The 16,229-nt window shown below is 41.7% G+C and overlaps 1 protein-coding gene across 3 annotated transcripts in view; it reads right to left on the bottom strand.

The window, feature by feature from the left end:
- vps13b (vacuolar protein sorting 13 homolog B) overlaps positions 1-16,229 on the bottom strand; it is a 322,674-nt gene that overhangs the window by 20,030 nt on the left and 286,415 nt on the right. For all 3 annotated transcript variants that reach the window (XM_087177216.1, XM_087177217.1, XM_023418652.2), the window contains exons 47-51: positions 9,923-10,078; positions 7,594-7,860; positions 5,421-5,504; positions 4,742-4,917; positions 1,630-1,800 (exon numbers count right to left, since the gene is read on the bottom strand). In XM_087177216.1, coding sequence (XP_087033342.1) covers positions 1,630-1,800; positions 4,742-4,917; positions 5,421-5,504; positions 7,594-7,860; positions 9,923-10,078 — 854 coding nt within the window. The remainder of the gene's footprint in view (positions 1-1,629; positions 1,801-4,741; positions 4,918-5,420; positions 5,505-7,593; positions 7,861-9,922; positions 10,079-16,229) is intronic.

Raw genomic sequence — 16,229 nt, forward strand, 5'->3', positions numbered from 1 at the left:
CAGCTTCTGTCAAACCTGCCAACTCTGGAGTTGAGAGTTTTAGAAGTGTGAATTTTGAGAGGCGAGCTACTCTGAGCACACACAGCCTGAAGCTTGAGCTTACCCTAACCCTAACCGCTACAAGATGTTTGTTTAATGGTTGTGGAGGTGTCTTGCTGCCACTAAAAATCCAACAGAGAAAGAAAAATAACATTTACCACTTTCAACTTCCTCTGTCCCTTTAAGACCCAGTATTTACACACTTCCTGCCAAGGAGTTCGGTTGGTTTGGTTTCTCTGCTGTGCCACAGAGACGGAGCAGTCTCCAAACAGCAAACTGTGTCACTGTTATCAACATTAAGGAAAAATATACAAATTAAACTGTGGGTTTCACTTGCTGTCCAAGTTCTGAGTGTGTTTAGAGATAGAAATCAGTGCTATTAATCCTTTGATGACACTTTTTCCCATTTTCTCTTTCCTTTTTTATCCTTATGCTCCTTCACATAAAGTAGTAGATTTCTGCCACTTTCCATGACGGGAAAAGTGTTTTGGCCTCAGGCTTTTGTCTCACAGGGATGGATGGCAGGGAAGAGAGAGGTCTGACTGACAGAGAAACCCAACACCAAACAGCAGATAGCAGCCCTGCACGGATACCTAGTTTGTGTGACATTTAAAGGTGAACAATGAATATGGTGGTGTGTATATGTAACACAGCGTTATGAGTGCGTGTACACATGTGCTGGGCAACAGTCCGTGTGTGTGTTTGCATATGTATAGAGAGAAGAGAAACCCAAGCAACCACAGGCAGACATATGGCCGTCTTTGTAACTCGGAGACTGTGGGAGAGCATGTGGCCACGTCTCCTACCGCTGCTATCAAGATGTGATTGCTTTGTGACAAAAGATGAGTCCCAGAGTGACGTATGTGGGGGGGATTCACATGTGAGTGCTGTACGATGGTATACATAAACTTATGCATGGGTCACATACTGTATACACACATTTGCACAGAAACACATATATACAGTATACACACTGTACGTTCTGCAAAACTATGCCAAGATTTAACTGAATGCAAGGCCCTGTGACTTGTGTGAGAAAGTGGGAGTTTGACAGAGTGACAGCCTAAATCTCCAGTCTGTGGGGACTGCAGTGGGATTGCAGCCTAATGTCTGATGCATGGCTCTGCATTGTCTTTTGCAGTTAACTGTTTTATTATGTGAACAAAGAGTAACCAATAAAGAGAAGCCTCCCTCATGAAAGGCTCGCTTGCACAACTCTGTGCTTTGAGGAAAGATGCTGTAAGAAGCCTGCTATTAAAAAACATACTGGTGGGTCTCGATGAAATCTGTGTTATGAAATCCTACCAACCAGATGTAGTGCTTGTCACAGAAGTGCTAAAATAAAAATGAAAAACAATTACACAAGTTGACTTGTGACAAAGGATCATGAGGTGTCAAGGCTTCCAGCTGGGATCGGGCTCATATACTCATGATGTTGTGAGTATGAATCTGGCTCATAACTTGTATTATGATCATCATTTTCTCTATCCTGCTTTGCTTTAGCTTGTATATCCTACTCAGGTGCTGACTACATTTGTATTTACCCTCACAGAACATTCACTACACGTTTTAAAATTAGCAGAGCAGTACCTGTCAGTGTCTTTGGTCACGTAGGGCCACAGAGGCTCAGTAGAGGTTTTCGGACCATAGAAGTCAGCCAGGATGTGTTTCAGGTTGTCCTCATTTCCAGTCTTATTCACTATCTGTTTGATCAGGCTGGTGGAGATTGGCACAGCACAGTGGGACGCATCTTCATCCTCCCTGTGGAGCAGAGCACAATCACAGAATCATTACAGATTTCTCTAAAAAGCTTTTATTTGTCTATTTGGGAAGTTTCCATTTGAAATAGATGCTTTAGAGGATTTTTCTTTTAATATAAATATGTTCAGTGATTCTTAATAATGTGCCATCTTCAACCAACAATGTGTGGGTCCTCCTGGCAGGTCGGCACTGTACAAGCTCATTTCACTTTGATTTTCTCCTCTGGTGAAAGGCTTTGTAACTGATTGCTTGAAATGAAAACCTGCGTACTTTTAGGGTCATAAAGGCACATGGTTTGAACCACTGCTATATTTTTTGTCAGCAGACCTGGCTTGGAAGCATGTTTACTTATTCTATGCCAGAAACAATTCAAATATACTTCTTATTTCACTATAGAACAAGACATCTCTTGACAGGATCTGACTATTCCCATTGTTCTGTTCAGAACAATTAAAGTGACCTCCGGGTAAACTCTGCGTTTACCCTGAAACTTCAAGCAGTCTGAATCTGCCTTTTGTTTTGGACTTTTCTTCCTGACATGCTGTCTAGCCTTACAAACAGTAATTCACAAAGATCATAGGAAAAGCTAAACGGCACTAAATAATCCTATTGGATACCTCAGCCCCAGACACTGGTCAATTATGGCTTTACAACAAGGAGAAAAAAAGAACTAAATCCAAACACTGTAATGGCTTCTTCTCTTTCACTAGACAGCATCCAGTTCCACTTGGCTAAAGCAAAGCAGCCCCCTTACCCCAGAGCAGTAGTTTATTAATAGAGCCCATTGTGCTATAAAAGGAACACAGGGGCTGTTGCTTATGGATCTGGGGCAAGACAGAGGAGAGGGACAAGGTGCTGACAGGAAGCTTTTCATCCAAAGCAGTTCCTGAGGGGGGAAACTGGAAGAGGCTTCTGATTGTAACCCTCAGTTCTCTAATGTGGTGGCCAATATGAGCAGAGCAGGACATAACGGTTCTGGTTAAGACTTGTCTATGTCTCTTGTGTCGCAGACCACAGCTATGCTCTCTACCTCGTCCATTAGAGCCCACAACTATGTGTAATTACAGGAAGGAAAGATGAGCTGTTGACCAGTGAACATTCAGGATTGGATCCATCCCAGAGGGTTGGGGTTGCGGAGGGGGTGGGCTTTTGTTCATGTGTGTGTGTACCAAATATGTATATGTGTGAAGGTACGTTTACAATTGTGGCTTATAGTGTGTGTTTGTGAGGATGAAGAGGGATGAGGGATGGATTGAGTTGGGCGGTCAAGGGAGGGGAGTACGTAAGTTTGTGCGGTGAGAGACAGTTTGGGCACGGGATGGATGGTAAGCACAAGGAGCATTGTGGTTGCAATCTAGAAAGACAAGACACTTAGTTGTTGCTGAGCTTGTTGTTTGTGCGCATAAAGGGGCCAAATATATTCCCAGTCACTATATGGCCACTGTGGTTCCTTTATGGCAGCTGAAATCAAAACAAACTTTGCGACCAGATATCTAAACACACAACAGTTACAGCAAAAAATTATGTCAGGGGGAGTCAATTACACTCAACGTTTACTCTGTTTATTCAGATCACCACTAGTTGCTACCAAAGGGGTGATTTTTCTTCCATGGATTTGCATAAGACAACATAAATTACAGATGTACAGATAACAAAGACAGTAGGAGCAACAACAATACAGTGTGTACATGTGGTAGTTATTACCTCTGGGGCCATCCATACTGAAACATAAACACTCATGTTACAGAGAGACACTTTGGACCAAAACATCTGTCATTTATACACTATGTATCAGACATGACACATGAGGTAAAGTTGTGATGTTATTAGACTATATAACATACATATGCCTTACATGGCATTTCTTTTATGGGCGAATTTTGATGCAGTTAAACCTTTTGACAATCGATTCAGCTTAGTGGAACCTGCTATGATAAATTGTATAAAGAGCTGTCTCTTACAAGAGGATGTGGACAATATGAGAAAGTGAGAACACACACTGACAAACTGGGACGGAGTTACAGTAGTGATGTATGTGACAGACTCTGCCCATGATGAAGTGGCAACTGTCACACTTATGTTGGCACATAGCTAACCAAGACAACGACAAACACAGACCACACACATACGATGACACATATCCACATATCCTAGTCCACTCCCACGCAAACATGTGTGCATACACACAAACAATCCTCTCCATGCATGAACTTGCACTCTCGCACGCACGCACGCACGCACGCACGCACGCACGCACGCACGCACGCACGCACGCACGCACGCACACACACACACAAACAAAATCACAGGGCCAAAAACCTGCTCTCTGTTAGGTCCCGTATCTAAATGAGGTGTAATTACAGTCCAGCCTGACATTTTGGAATTGGAGCTGTTTCTCAGTTGCTGCCAAGCTGGCTTCCTGTTCCCCTGCAATGTGCCTGGATCCCTCTGGATCATGTCTTGATGTTGGCTCACAGAAACCAGAATGTGGTGTGAGAGAACCTTAAGTAAGTGTCTCTCAATCTTCTTTAAATGGAGACATAAAACACCCATTACAGCAGACCAGAGTCAGACACTGCCCTTTGCAGCAGTATGAGCTGGTTGCTGATGATATAATATAACACTGGATCGAAAGATGTAAATTGTCCAGTGAGTCTGCCCCGCTGATCGACAAACATTAACAAGCAAGGATGGAAAGTTGTGTTAATATATCATAGGATGTGCAGAAAGGTTGACTTATTGTGGCTTATTTAGATTTGTGTACTTGGTCTTGCAGGTGAGACAGTTTTCTTATTATTTCTAATAGGGTTTTTAGCCTTTGAAGGATGGAAACATAAGAAGTGTAGAGTTTTGGCAATAGAATATACTAGATGGTCTTAATGTATAAAAGCTCAAATAGATATTGATATATGGAGTTTTGTTGTTTCTATTTTTTTTTTACCTGGCCTGGAAAGTGAGATGGTGGGTGATGTCAGCCTCAGTGTTTAACAGGGGCTCCTGGTGGCCCTGTCCATGGATCAACTGGCTCTCTCTCAGACCCAGACTCCTCTTCTCTATGTGGATGATTACTGGATCGGGCAAATGGCTCCTCATGACAAACAGTGGACTGAAAACCACCTGAAACCATCACATAGAACAATCATCCGCTAGACTTACTGCACAAACAAACTGAGTGTAAAGAATTAAACTGGTACAGATAGTTGGCTGAAAGTGAGAATTGGCTTAGCTGTTCAATAATTGTGCTGTCATGAATCTTAATAAAGAACATTTATTCATTTTGGACTAATCAGTGTATCCTAATAAGATACACTGGGGTTGAAAATATAGCAACAAATAATAGTAACAGTAAAGATCAACCAAGTAAAATGTCAAAATATACAAAAGAAACTGTTGTAACACGTCCTCTGTGTGCATATGAATAGAAAATGCTTTGGTATTGTGCAGTAATTAATAAAACATGGCTCTCATTACCTAGCAAGATTTGAAGAAAACCTATGCATCCTCTATAATTATACAATAAGTGAGTTTAATCGCTGCAGGTGTTAATCTAAGGATCGGTGGTGCAACTTTACCCACAATATGGAAATAAACATGTAAGTGCTTGTGCACAGGATACTCACTAATCTCTGCTGCATGTGAGAGTCAGGTTCAATGGTGATGAGAGTGCACCAAACATAGAGTAAAGAACCACTGGAACATGGCACCTGGAAGGGGACAAGCTGGCTGTTATTGATCTCAATAATCATCAATCGAACTGCCCAATTCATAACTTAAAAAAAAGATATTTCTACAGACGTCATACTGTACTTCAGGAATTTCAGTGCCTCTGCATTATTGCAAAGGGTTAACAGGAAAAAGACACTCAATGGCAACATGTTAGTGTTTGTTTGTGGTTAGAATGTAAAATATGGATATCTGATGACTTAAATGCCTTTGTCGCTTCTCACTCACAGACAGGATTTTTACTGCTTCCATCAGTGACACATTATCATGTTTTGTCCTATAAAACTTTGTTTCTTGGCTTCTACCAGTAGTTAAAAGTTAAGTCTCCCTTAAAGCCTATAACACAGTATAATGGCTGAGGCAAATGACAACTGTTAGTGCAAGATAATGGGCCATTACAGGCAGTTAAATCCTAGCAAGATTTAAAGACTGAGAATATGCCCACCGAAGGCTGAGCACTTAATGTGGCACTGGTGTTTGTGTCATTTACTCCTCTTTCCTTATTAAAACCTTTGGATGCCAAAGCACATTACAAGTGGTCTAGTTTATGACAGACCCGGGACTTCATTTACTGGTGGGGACAACACAGTGGAGAAAAGAGACAGAGCGAACATTCAGTTTCAATATACAGTCCATTGGAAAACAACCTTGTTGGGATGAGGGAGTGAAACTTTGGCAAACAGATACTAACCCTGATCCACCAAAAACACCCACAGCTGGAATAAGGTCATGATGACCTGCTGTGTTTTGTCAAAAGAAAACGGCAAGAGCAAAAAAAAAATGCTGAAAATAAGAGATAGGGAGGAGGAAGGTGAGATATGAGGAAGAGGAGTTACTTCAGATGGATGACTGTTAGAGAGAATCAGGAGCCAGATGAGAAAGGCAACAGACATCAACAGAGGAGAGAGTTAGAGGGTGGAACAGGTGGATAAGCTGGATGCCAAAGGATGAAATAAATAAAGAGGATGAGTTAACAACTACAAGATAGATGAGTGAGCCAGTGAGTGGGCGGGAGAGTTAAAGAAAGGGAGGAAACAAGAGACTGAAATAGGAAGCAGACAGAGATAGAGAGATCTGAGGATCCAGCTACTAGTCCAGGCAGCTCTCTCATTTAGAGCCAACCCTCCATATGTGTAATGAATGGCTGATCTGAGGAGAAGAGATAACAGCAGAGGTTGGAACCGAGTCAGAGATGTTCAGACCCACACAGAAGCGGGAGCTGTACTATGGCTAGCTGTTAACAGCATGGGGCATATAAAAGAAGAAAATAAAGGGGCACACAAAGACAGAGAACAAGAAAAAATAAAGAACAAGAGAAAAAACAGCAGGAATGGAGAGAGGAAGTGATCGTCTGGCGCTAATCCAGCAGTGTGAAAATGCCTTCAAAGCCTCTCCCTGTGCCCACATATCAGCAAGTGTTTGGTTATGGTTAGTGTTGTTATGAGAGAGCATAAACTGTATTTTCTCCCTCTCAACATGGCTGGGTTATGGGTTGGAGGGCCTTTGTAAGCCTATCTGAGGGGAAGATCTCAATCTGTTCTAACAGTGAGTAGCATGCGAGCTCTGCCACTGTGGCCACCCAGGAGAAGAGGATCCGGTCACAGTTGGTGGTCTAGTCACCAGTTCCAAACATGTGTGTGGATGGAGAGACGGTTGGAAGTGGTGTGCGCAATGTGTGCGTCTATCTGCGTTTGACTGGGTAGCACATCCAGCTTCCATTTGGACAATCAACCTTATCATTCTGGAGCAACTACAGTCTATACACATTTTGTCTGCCAATATACGTGACAAGCGAAAAAATGTACGGTTAGGAAATCTTGCAGGTGCTTCTTTTACAAGATTTGAGTTGCTGACCATTTCACACTGTAGGAAGGATAATGAGGCCTGTCAAGAGCTAAAATAACATTTAAAATAACTAATGTAGCCACTAACTAACCAGCCGTAAAAAGCATCTTGACAGGTCTTCGGAGAAACGGCCCTAAACAAGCACCAGCTCGGTCTAGTCATGGAAATCAGTTACAGTGTCAGATTGTGGTTGTGGTTGCCTTGATGTATTTTATGTTAACGAACCTGTACAACAGAGCTGCTGCTCCCTTTGTTCCTCCTCTCCAGCTGAACATCCTGGGACCAGTCTTCATCTCCTCGAGCCCTCACACACAGCTCTGTCATCTCAGTGTCCTCCAGCACATAGGAAGGCAACTTGGCCCCAGCCTCCAGGCAATCACAGTGCTCCCTAACCACCGTCTGACTGTCAGGCCCCACATAGTGCTGCACCACACGCAGCTCAATGTCCTGAGTCAGATAGCTGCACATTACCTGCCGCCCACAGATTATTACCTGGAGTTAAAGACAAAAGAGGAGAATCGCAATAATTAGAAATAAAATAATTCCTTTGAAGTTGAAGTAATACACACTGGCCCTTTCTCAGCTCTACCTGGAAATCCTGTGCAGGTACTTTTGTTTTAGGGTCACTTTCCACAAAGCGATACTGGTAAGGGATGATGAACATGTAGGGACGATGCTTCTGTAGCTGCGCTGCTGCAATCTCTGTTCTTATGGAAGGGTTGCTATGAAGCCTGACGGCTTCCTCACTGCCTGATCACAAGGTCACTGTCCATCACTCCATATATAGTACACGTACACATAAAACGTTTCCTTTCATCTTACCTCATGTGCAACACATATACAGACCACAGGCCTCATTCTTGTCCTAAAATTCTTTCGTTTTTCTATGAGTGCTCCAAGTCACATCCACCAAACTCTCTTAACTGTTACAGCTCTCAGTAGGTGATGTTACACTGCTGGGTGCAAAAGAGGATGATAGTGGACAACAACCTGCAGTAAGACACTTCCACTGTTTCTAGCTTCTCAAATGTTACAATTTGCTTCTTTTCTGTTTTAGGTGAAGGTGTCATCCTTGAAACTGGGAAACAGATCATAACTGATCAATAGTAGTCAGCAGCAGCCCTAATGCCTCTGCCTGCACATGTGTCCTGTGTTTCATTAAGAGATTGCGTGTGTGTGGAGATTTGTGGTATTTATATTTTTTAACAGCAGTCAACATGAGGTGCTAATATGAATGATGAAGAGGCTGTCACAATGAAAGATTATGGGGTAGCTAGACCGAAACGGAGAGGACAGCACTGTGTGACACAAGATGAAGTACGCTAACGCAGACAGGAGCAAACTTCCTCTGTAGTATCAGCCTCTGTCCCACTATGAGGCTTTGTATTGTGAATTGGATGTGACCAATGCTCCTACCCCATCACTGGTTCCAATGGGAACAAGATGTAAGCAGTCAGGGACAGACAGGGGAAGGAATGTGAGAGGCCGAGTCTGTTTTGTCTGGAGGACGAGAGGGAGACATGTACGACACTTGACACTGTTTACATAACAAAGTGTCACCGCTATAATCTGATGGCATCTCTGCATTTTCAGGAATACAGCAACTCTACCTTCTATTATGGAAAAATCCAAACATGATTCACTACTTGTCTTGGTGAAAAAGGCGAAAGCGGCTGGTTTATGATTTCCTGTGCTCTTCTTTCTGAAATGGTTGGGCACATTGTGCTTTTGGATGGCCTCAAACTCACCAGTTTATTTTTTAATGCTTTAAAGCAGATTATAAAAACTGACAAAAACAGCCGAGCAACTACTAAATCATAACATAGAAATGGAAGAAAAGTGGATATTAAAAAGTGCTCATCTGAGAACGAACACTGGGAAAAAGGCCAGGCTTCCACAGCAGCAGTCAACAGGAGTAATGTGTTCCTGCTTTCTCTCTGGTAATGAACCACTTACAAAATTTTTTACAGGTTAGCGGTGAGCTAATCTGCAGGATCTCTATACTATATTGTTGATTATGTTGAAAACTTTGGTCCTTGTTTATTACTGTGGTGTATTTGCACCTCAAATCTTGACTTAAAAAGTGTTGCTAGTGCTGTGAGGCTTATGCCTAGGATGTTCTAAACATTAAATTTGGGTTGAGTAATCCTCTTCATTATTCCAGTTAACCTTGATGCGGCTATAAGAAAGGAAAAATGTATACGTTTTTGTGTGTCAGAAGATTTTAACCCAGAAATACCAAACATGATATCTCCATGACAATTGAGAAGACAGTGAGATAGTGTGAATAGACATTGTGTTAAGATTTGTTTTGTCGAACCAAAGAAATTCTTAGAACAGCAAATGTAATACTTTTCATATTTAGGTTATATCTAGAATGAAAAATGATGATGAATGATGATGAATGATGGTTGCAGGATGAAAAACGTAAATAATGTGTTTAATACATTTTTCATTAATATTTTCTCAAATCATACATTTAAGAATTTGTGTGTGTTTATAATGCAAACCTATCCAAAACAACAACAACCAAACAAACGAAAACTGACAGTACCTGTTTCTGGACTCCACTGAGCTGCACCACCTTGATGATGAGCGAAGCGGTACGTCCTTTGTACTGAATGGTCCTCAGCAGGGTCCCTACGTTGTCCACGCTGAAGGCCTCTGACCAGCGCCAGTTCCCCCATCCCTCGATGCAGATGTGCAGCAGCTGTAGGATGGGACACAGCAGGACACACATACAAAAACAGGGACAAAGGACACCTCAGAGGTTAGTCTTCTTGCCCTTTATTTATCCCCGAGCAAAAGGCAAGTAAACAACAAGATTCTTTGTTTAGAAGATTTTGGAAGGGGGGAAAAGAACAACAAAGTTCCTGTTTACTGGTGCTGAACAGGCCTTCTGCTGTTGGAAGTAGACATAGGAGGTTGCACACAATAAACTGACTGGTGGAAAACAGCTGATGTGGAAGCTCATTATGGCTACATGTGTGTGTGTATACTTATGCGGTTGGATGAGGAAGGCTCTGTTCTCCACACGTCTAAATAAGAGGCAGATAGTTTGGCTCTCAACCTTTTCAGCTTTATATCCATCATTCAGTGTGGAGCACATCCATGTGTGTGGCTGAGTCTAAACACACAGATACAGGAGGACAGCAATAAACAGACTCTGTCCTGTCTTTTAGACATTCAAACAGCTTTACAGTGGGGACAATTTTCCGACCATTTTCCACATAATTCCTTGTATTGTGGGCCACAACAGGCAGCAGGGCTGATAATATGAATAGAGGCATCATTTCTAAGATAACTACATCTATATCTTAAGACAGTCTCTAGACTGGTGTTTAAGTTGCTTTTTCCACTACACAATATACACAATGCAATAACACAGACTTTGCTTTAAAGAAAAGTGTCATGAAGTGCATATTCCTGCAGACATGTCCCCTTCACCTAAATCCAGATGCATACAGCACCTCTGTGCTACAGTGAGGTCATTCAGAGATCTGTCCACTTCTAAGTACGGGATGCTGTGTTCTACATGACAAGGAAACTAATTTGTCAAACAATGTGAGTGTTGTCATGGATTATGGTCACAATATGGGGACAGAATCATAAATATGTAGCAGGATCCAAAGACTTCTCCCCTCCAAAGGCAGCGTGGCTGACCTTCTACCTGGCTGAACTCTCTCTGTCAGCCTCGTTGCCAACACAACTTCAAACTTGCAACAGTAAAAAAGGGAGGGGAGAGAATGGGAGAAAGACAAAGAAGCAATGTATGTGAGCGAGAAAGACAGGGGGGACAAGAGGGTCAGGGGAGGGTCAGGGGAGGGACAGGGGAGTGACCAGATTGAAACCTAGAGAAGCGTTTTTGAAGATTTACACTTTAACTTGTCGCTTCAATGCACCAAACATCGAGCCAATCTGTTTAAAGAAAAACAAATTACTCCTGAGGTTAAAGAGCATTGGGGGACCCTGGTCAAGACCCTCTGTGTTTCTCTCCACTCCAGTCTTTCCTCACTGTTTGAAGGCAGATTTCTTTACAATAACATTCTTAATCAAAGCCTGGTTCACTTTTTTAAAGATCATCCCTCCTCTCTGTCGGCTGAATGGAAATTACATAATTTCTCAGATCTCCTGCTCAGTGGACTTACTCACGGGGAAAGTGGCAGAGTGGTGTAAACAGTCAGGTTGCAAAAGTTAAGGTTAAGCCTAAGGGTGGAGAACCACGAGACAACTCCCTAAACCAGCTCCCAGGCTCTCTTTAAGTGACCTGGTGCTGGATGAGATGGAAACTTTTTAATTTGCATTCATCTTCAAAGCTCTCAGTTTTAGCGTTCGTCCTTTAGATTTTGAGCGCGACTGGGATCGGTGGTAATTATCTTCAAAATCCTGTAGCAGTGAACCTATTGTCTCTGCTGTGCCTGAGAACCATCTGTGAGGACCAATCTGTTATTTCAACACTAGTCTCTCCTTTAACCCCTCTATCCTTCCCTCTTTCTCCATCCACTTAATCATGCCTGTGGCTAAACTTAACCTTTAAGTGAGAAGTCATAATAACGTCTCTCCTCAAACTTCAAACAGCAACTGCCGCTCTTGTTTTAATTCATCACTGTTCTGACTCAAGCAGAGGAAGAAAAAAAACAAAAAAACAGCAGTGACACAGATGAACTGGACACGTAGGACAACAAGTATGAAAAATAAGAAGCTGCTGTGCCTTTGTGATTTATCCAACTGTGACACTGAGAAAACCCAGTCAGCCACATGTGGTGGTTTTATGCACATGGATTAAGCCTGTAATGTAGAACGTCACCAGTAGAAATTGCTTTGTAGTAAAATGAGGCCTAATCTGAAGCAAAAACTCATAGATCCGACTTTACTTCAATTAATTAATGAATTATCCCTAAGGTAGGATCACTTAATAATACAATAATATTGTGCACACTGTAGCTGAGGTGTAAATGGAGAGGGGAAACTGCATCATGAAAATAAATAACAAATAACTGCACTCATTTCAAAAACTTAAATATGGGTAAGAGTTAATTAACGCAGCTGTCCAGAACCAATGGCCCATGGCCTTACATGAGAGTAAAGTCCAGAGTTGCCTATACTGTATAATGGCTTCACAAAGCCAGCATGCTAAGGTGAAAAACAAGATAGGACTGAAATAGGTGGAAAATATAGTAAGCATGAATGTGTAAATTCTCAGCAACTACTCAGCCTTTATTTTGCTAAACATGGGAAATTTAATAATCTATAATATCTATATCAACTCTTTAAAATGTGATTGTCTTACTCTACAAATATCTTGACAAAAACAAAGTTTTGAGAAAAACCTGCCTTCCTCTTGTAACCTCAGCTGCTTATTAACTTTTTATCTCATTTCCAAATAAATCGTTTTAAGAATTCCTACATTCACCCTCAGCAACTGGCAAAGTTGAAGATGCTTTGTCCAAAACAAATGAAGAAACCATCCGTCATATCATTATTATTTCCCAAGTTGGGTATTGAGTGTGAAAGAAATGTGAAATTGAAATCTCAGTCTCTCCTTGTTTCCCTTACATCTCCTGGGAGGGATTGTGATTATGGCTAGCTGATAGTGGACACTTAGCTTCCAGAACATTACTGGGCTCCAGTTTTGGTACCAGAGTGATCTGCTTCGGGACTATTCAACTGAATAATTGGATGTAGTTGCACAAAGCATTTTCATTCTGTGACTGAAATGAACAGTGCATTGTCTGTTATCAGTTTCTCTGATAGCGAGTAGGATTTGGCCAGGATAATATCATATTGTTGCTTTTCCAATAACAAAGCTGGCCACAAGTCCTGACATTAACAAAACACTAGCATTCATCCAAATTCTTTGGATGTAGTTTCACAAATGATATCGATATGTCAATAAAACGCTTTGGTCAAACATATTTTCTAATCATTAATATAATCAAATTACAATCATTCATCCCAGTTCTTTAGAAATTAACTGACTCAAAGTTACTGATATGGCTTTTGGTTTGACTTGAGACCCCCGTCTTGCACCATCATGAAGGTTTACAGTAACATGTTCGTCCAGATACACTAAAATAATGGATTATCTGACTAATGTGAAATGAAATTGTCCATTCCTGCCTGAATTGAATCAACTCCATTCCTCTTTGTTCTAATGTCCACAGTCAGACTGCAGACCCTACAGGTATTACTGAATGTTGAGCACATAATGACGCTTTGACATTTTCAAATCAGAGACCCTGCTGATATTATGACTAACCTAGACATAACAAAGGACACCTGTCTATTAAACCGTATATCAGAGGGTCAGAATGACGACATTCAAATCCACACAGATCATGTTGAGACCGTGAATGGTCTTATCACAAAATCAAGTCTAACATGAACTTTCTGAAACCCCATCACCCAGATTTGCCAGTTACTATGGAAACTAAATGCAGAACCCAAACATGGGACTGACACATTCAGAAATGCTGTTAACTTCTGAGAATTACCATCTCCACCCGCCTGAACTGTAAGTTACATTCAGTGAGTCAATCAACCAACCAAATTCCTTCACAGGAGCGATGTCATGTCTACTGCCTGGCCCAGTACTTAACCCTGTCCCGGGAGAAAATAATTAGCAACGAAGATTCCTGTAAAAGACGGCAAGATATCGGTCAGTCATAAGCAAAGCAATGACTCTAAAGTTCCTGGTAAACAGTCATTGCCTCATTCAAATGGCAAACACTCAAGTTATTGCTTTGATAATGCTGGTGTCAGGACAAATGTTAGCACAAGCATAGATGGACAGAACAGAAAACCTCTCTGTCTCTATCTCACACACACACCTAAATCTAACCATATCCTTAAAACACATCTTTATGTTATTCCTTTTTGTCCCCATAAGGAAGACAAGTCCCCACAATGTGACTTTGTAAACAGATTTAGGTCCCCACAACATGAGTAATACCTGGACCACACACAGACAGACAGACAGACAGACAGACAGACAGACAGACAGACAGACAGACAGACAGACAGACAGACAGACAGACAGACAGACAAACAGACACACACACACACACACACACAGACACACCAAATGTCCTCCCACCCCTGTCCCCCTGCAGACAGAACGAGTCACTCTTGCCACTGTAACCGCTATCCGTCTTGTGTCCTCTCACAGGAATGTGCTTGGGCACACATAACACAAATTAAGTGTCTGTCCGCAGTGGAGATGTAATCAGCATTCCTGGATGCTGCACAGACGGGCTGACAAAGCCACAGTGGTCTTTGGCCGTCTACCCATTACTACCATTCCTTCATTCCATCTCACTCAGACTATAATAGGGGATTTGAGACATGGGGACATGCAGTAGAGGTATAAACAACACCAGTAGCTTTGCACACTAGTTTCCATAACAGGCCCAAAGAGGCTGCGGCAAGTCTTAGATGGCTGATTTTGCCCAAAGCAAGCTCTAAATTAAACTTTCTGAAGCTTGAAAGATTTAAAATTTGAAAATGATATGAACTCAATTTCACATATCAAATGTTAAACTATAGTCTGACAAGTCTCTGTACTGCCCATCTTATTTAATGTTGTCTGGGCAAAGATGAGAAAAGAGGGATGTGGAACAGAGGCTGGTCTTGTCTGGTGAAATTTCTTTGCAACCAGGGAGCTAGCAAGCCATCTAACAAATGAGAAACAGGTTTACACTCAGACACAAAGCAAAATAATATGAATTTGGACTTTGTCCTGCAGAAAGGATGGGTATGAGAGAGAAAAGAAAGAAGTAGGCAAAGTTGAACTGCAGTGAAAAAAAGAGAATGTAAATGAGTTAAAGATAGAACAGAGAGACACAACAGCATCCTTGCCAGGGCAGTGAGGGCTAACCCATGTAACATGAGGGAATTATGGTGGTTTTAACAGCTGTCTGCAATGCTTCTCTCCTCCTTGGCTCCCTCCCTCTGACAAAAGAAGCAAGGCAGTGCGACATCAAAGCCCAGATTTGCAAGTCTAAGAAGCGGTTTGAGAGCTGGAAAAAGGTACAGAGAGAAGGCATTGTATGGGTCCGTGGTTGACAGAGGAGACGTTAAGAGGTTTATGCTTGACTAACATTGTTCCATGGTTCTCCCTCTGGTTTCTACCAAGGAATCTTAGACATCTTAGGGCCTCAAAGGTTCCAAAAGATGCAGACGCGGCAAGTGTTTGCACCAAATGAAGAAAGCTGACAAAAGGAATACTGTTTGAGAGGAGAGAGGTTTGAAAACCACATGTTGGGGGGATGAAGGAGTCAGTAATCGAGGACCCTTGAAAGGACAGAGACCTTTACCTCAGTTTAAGAATGCAAAAAACAACATGCTACACATACAGTATACTGCACACAAAGTACATATAAAGTATACAAATACATAGGTTCACCCACAGCATGTTCAAATTCATATCAACCCAAACATCCATGCTTTCTACACATGTATTCCTGTTAAGGGTCACATGACATTGTTGCTTATGCATGAAAAAAGCAACAGGAAAATACCTAAACACATACTTTTGTTCAGACAAACACAAATAAACAAACACACCTACTGTACATACAAGTGAAAAGAGTAGTATGTTCTTGATCACAAGCTGACAAGACAAAGTCACCCGTACCATGACCACAACTGCAGTGCCTCTTAAATACCAAGGACTCTTGGGTGACTGCAGTCTAAGTCAGACAACATGAATGTAATTGGTGTCTGTACTGATTTGACAGTGCAAAGCTCAGTGCAATGTAGTGCTTCAATATAGACAGGCTTGCTTTACTATAATAGAACCAAAATCTCTACTGTTCACAAACAAATGCAGCATTGGTTAAACCTATATAGCTAGGGGTTAA

This window comes from Seriola lalandi, unplaced genomic scaffold, assembly GCF_002814215.2.
Source record: "Seriola lalandi dorsalis isolate HSWRI2012SDOR001 ecotype SW California unplaced genomic scaffold, Sedor1 jcf7180002054583, whole genome shotgun sequence".
Lineage (NCBI taxonomy): Eukaryota > Metazoa > Chordata > Actinopteri > Carangiformes > Carangidae > Seriola > Seriola lalandi.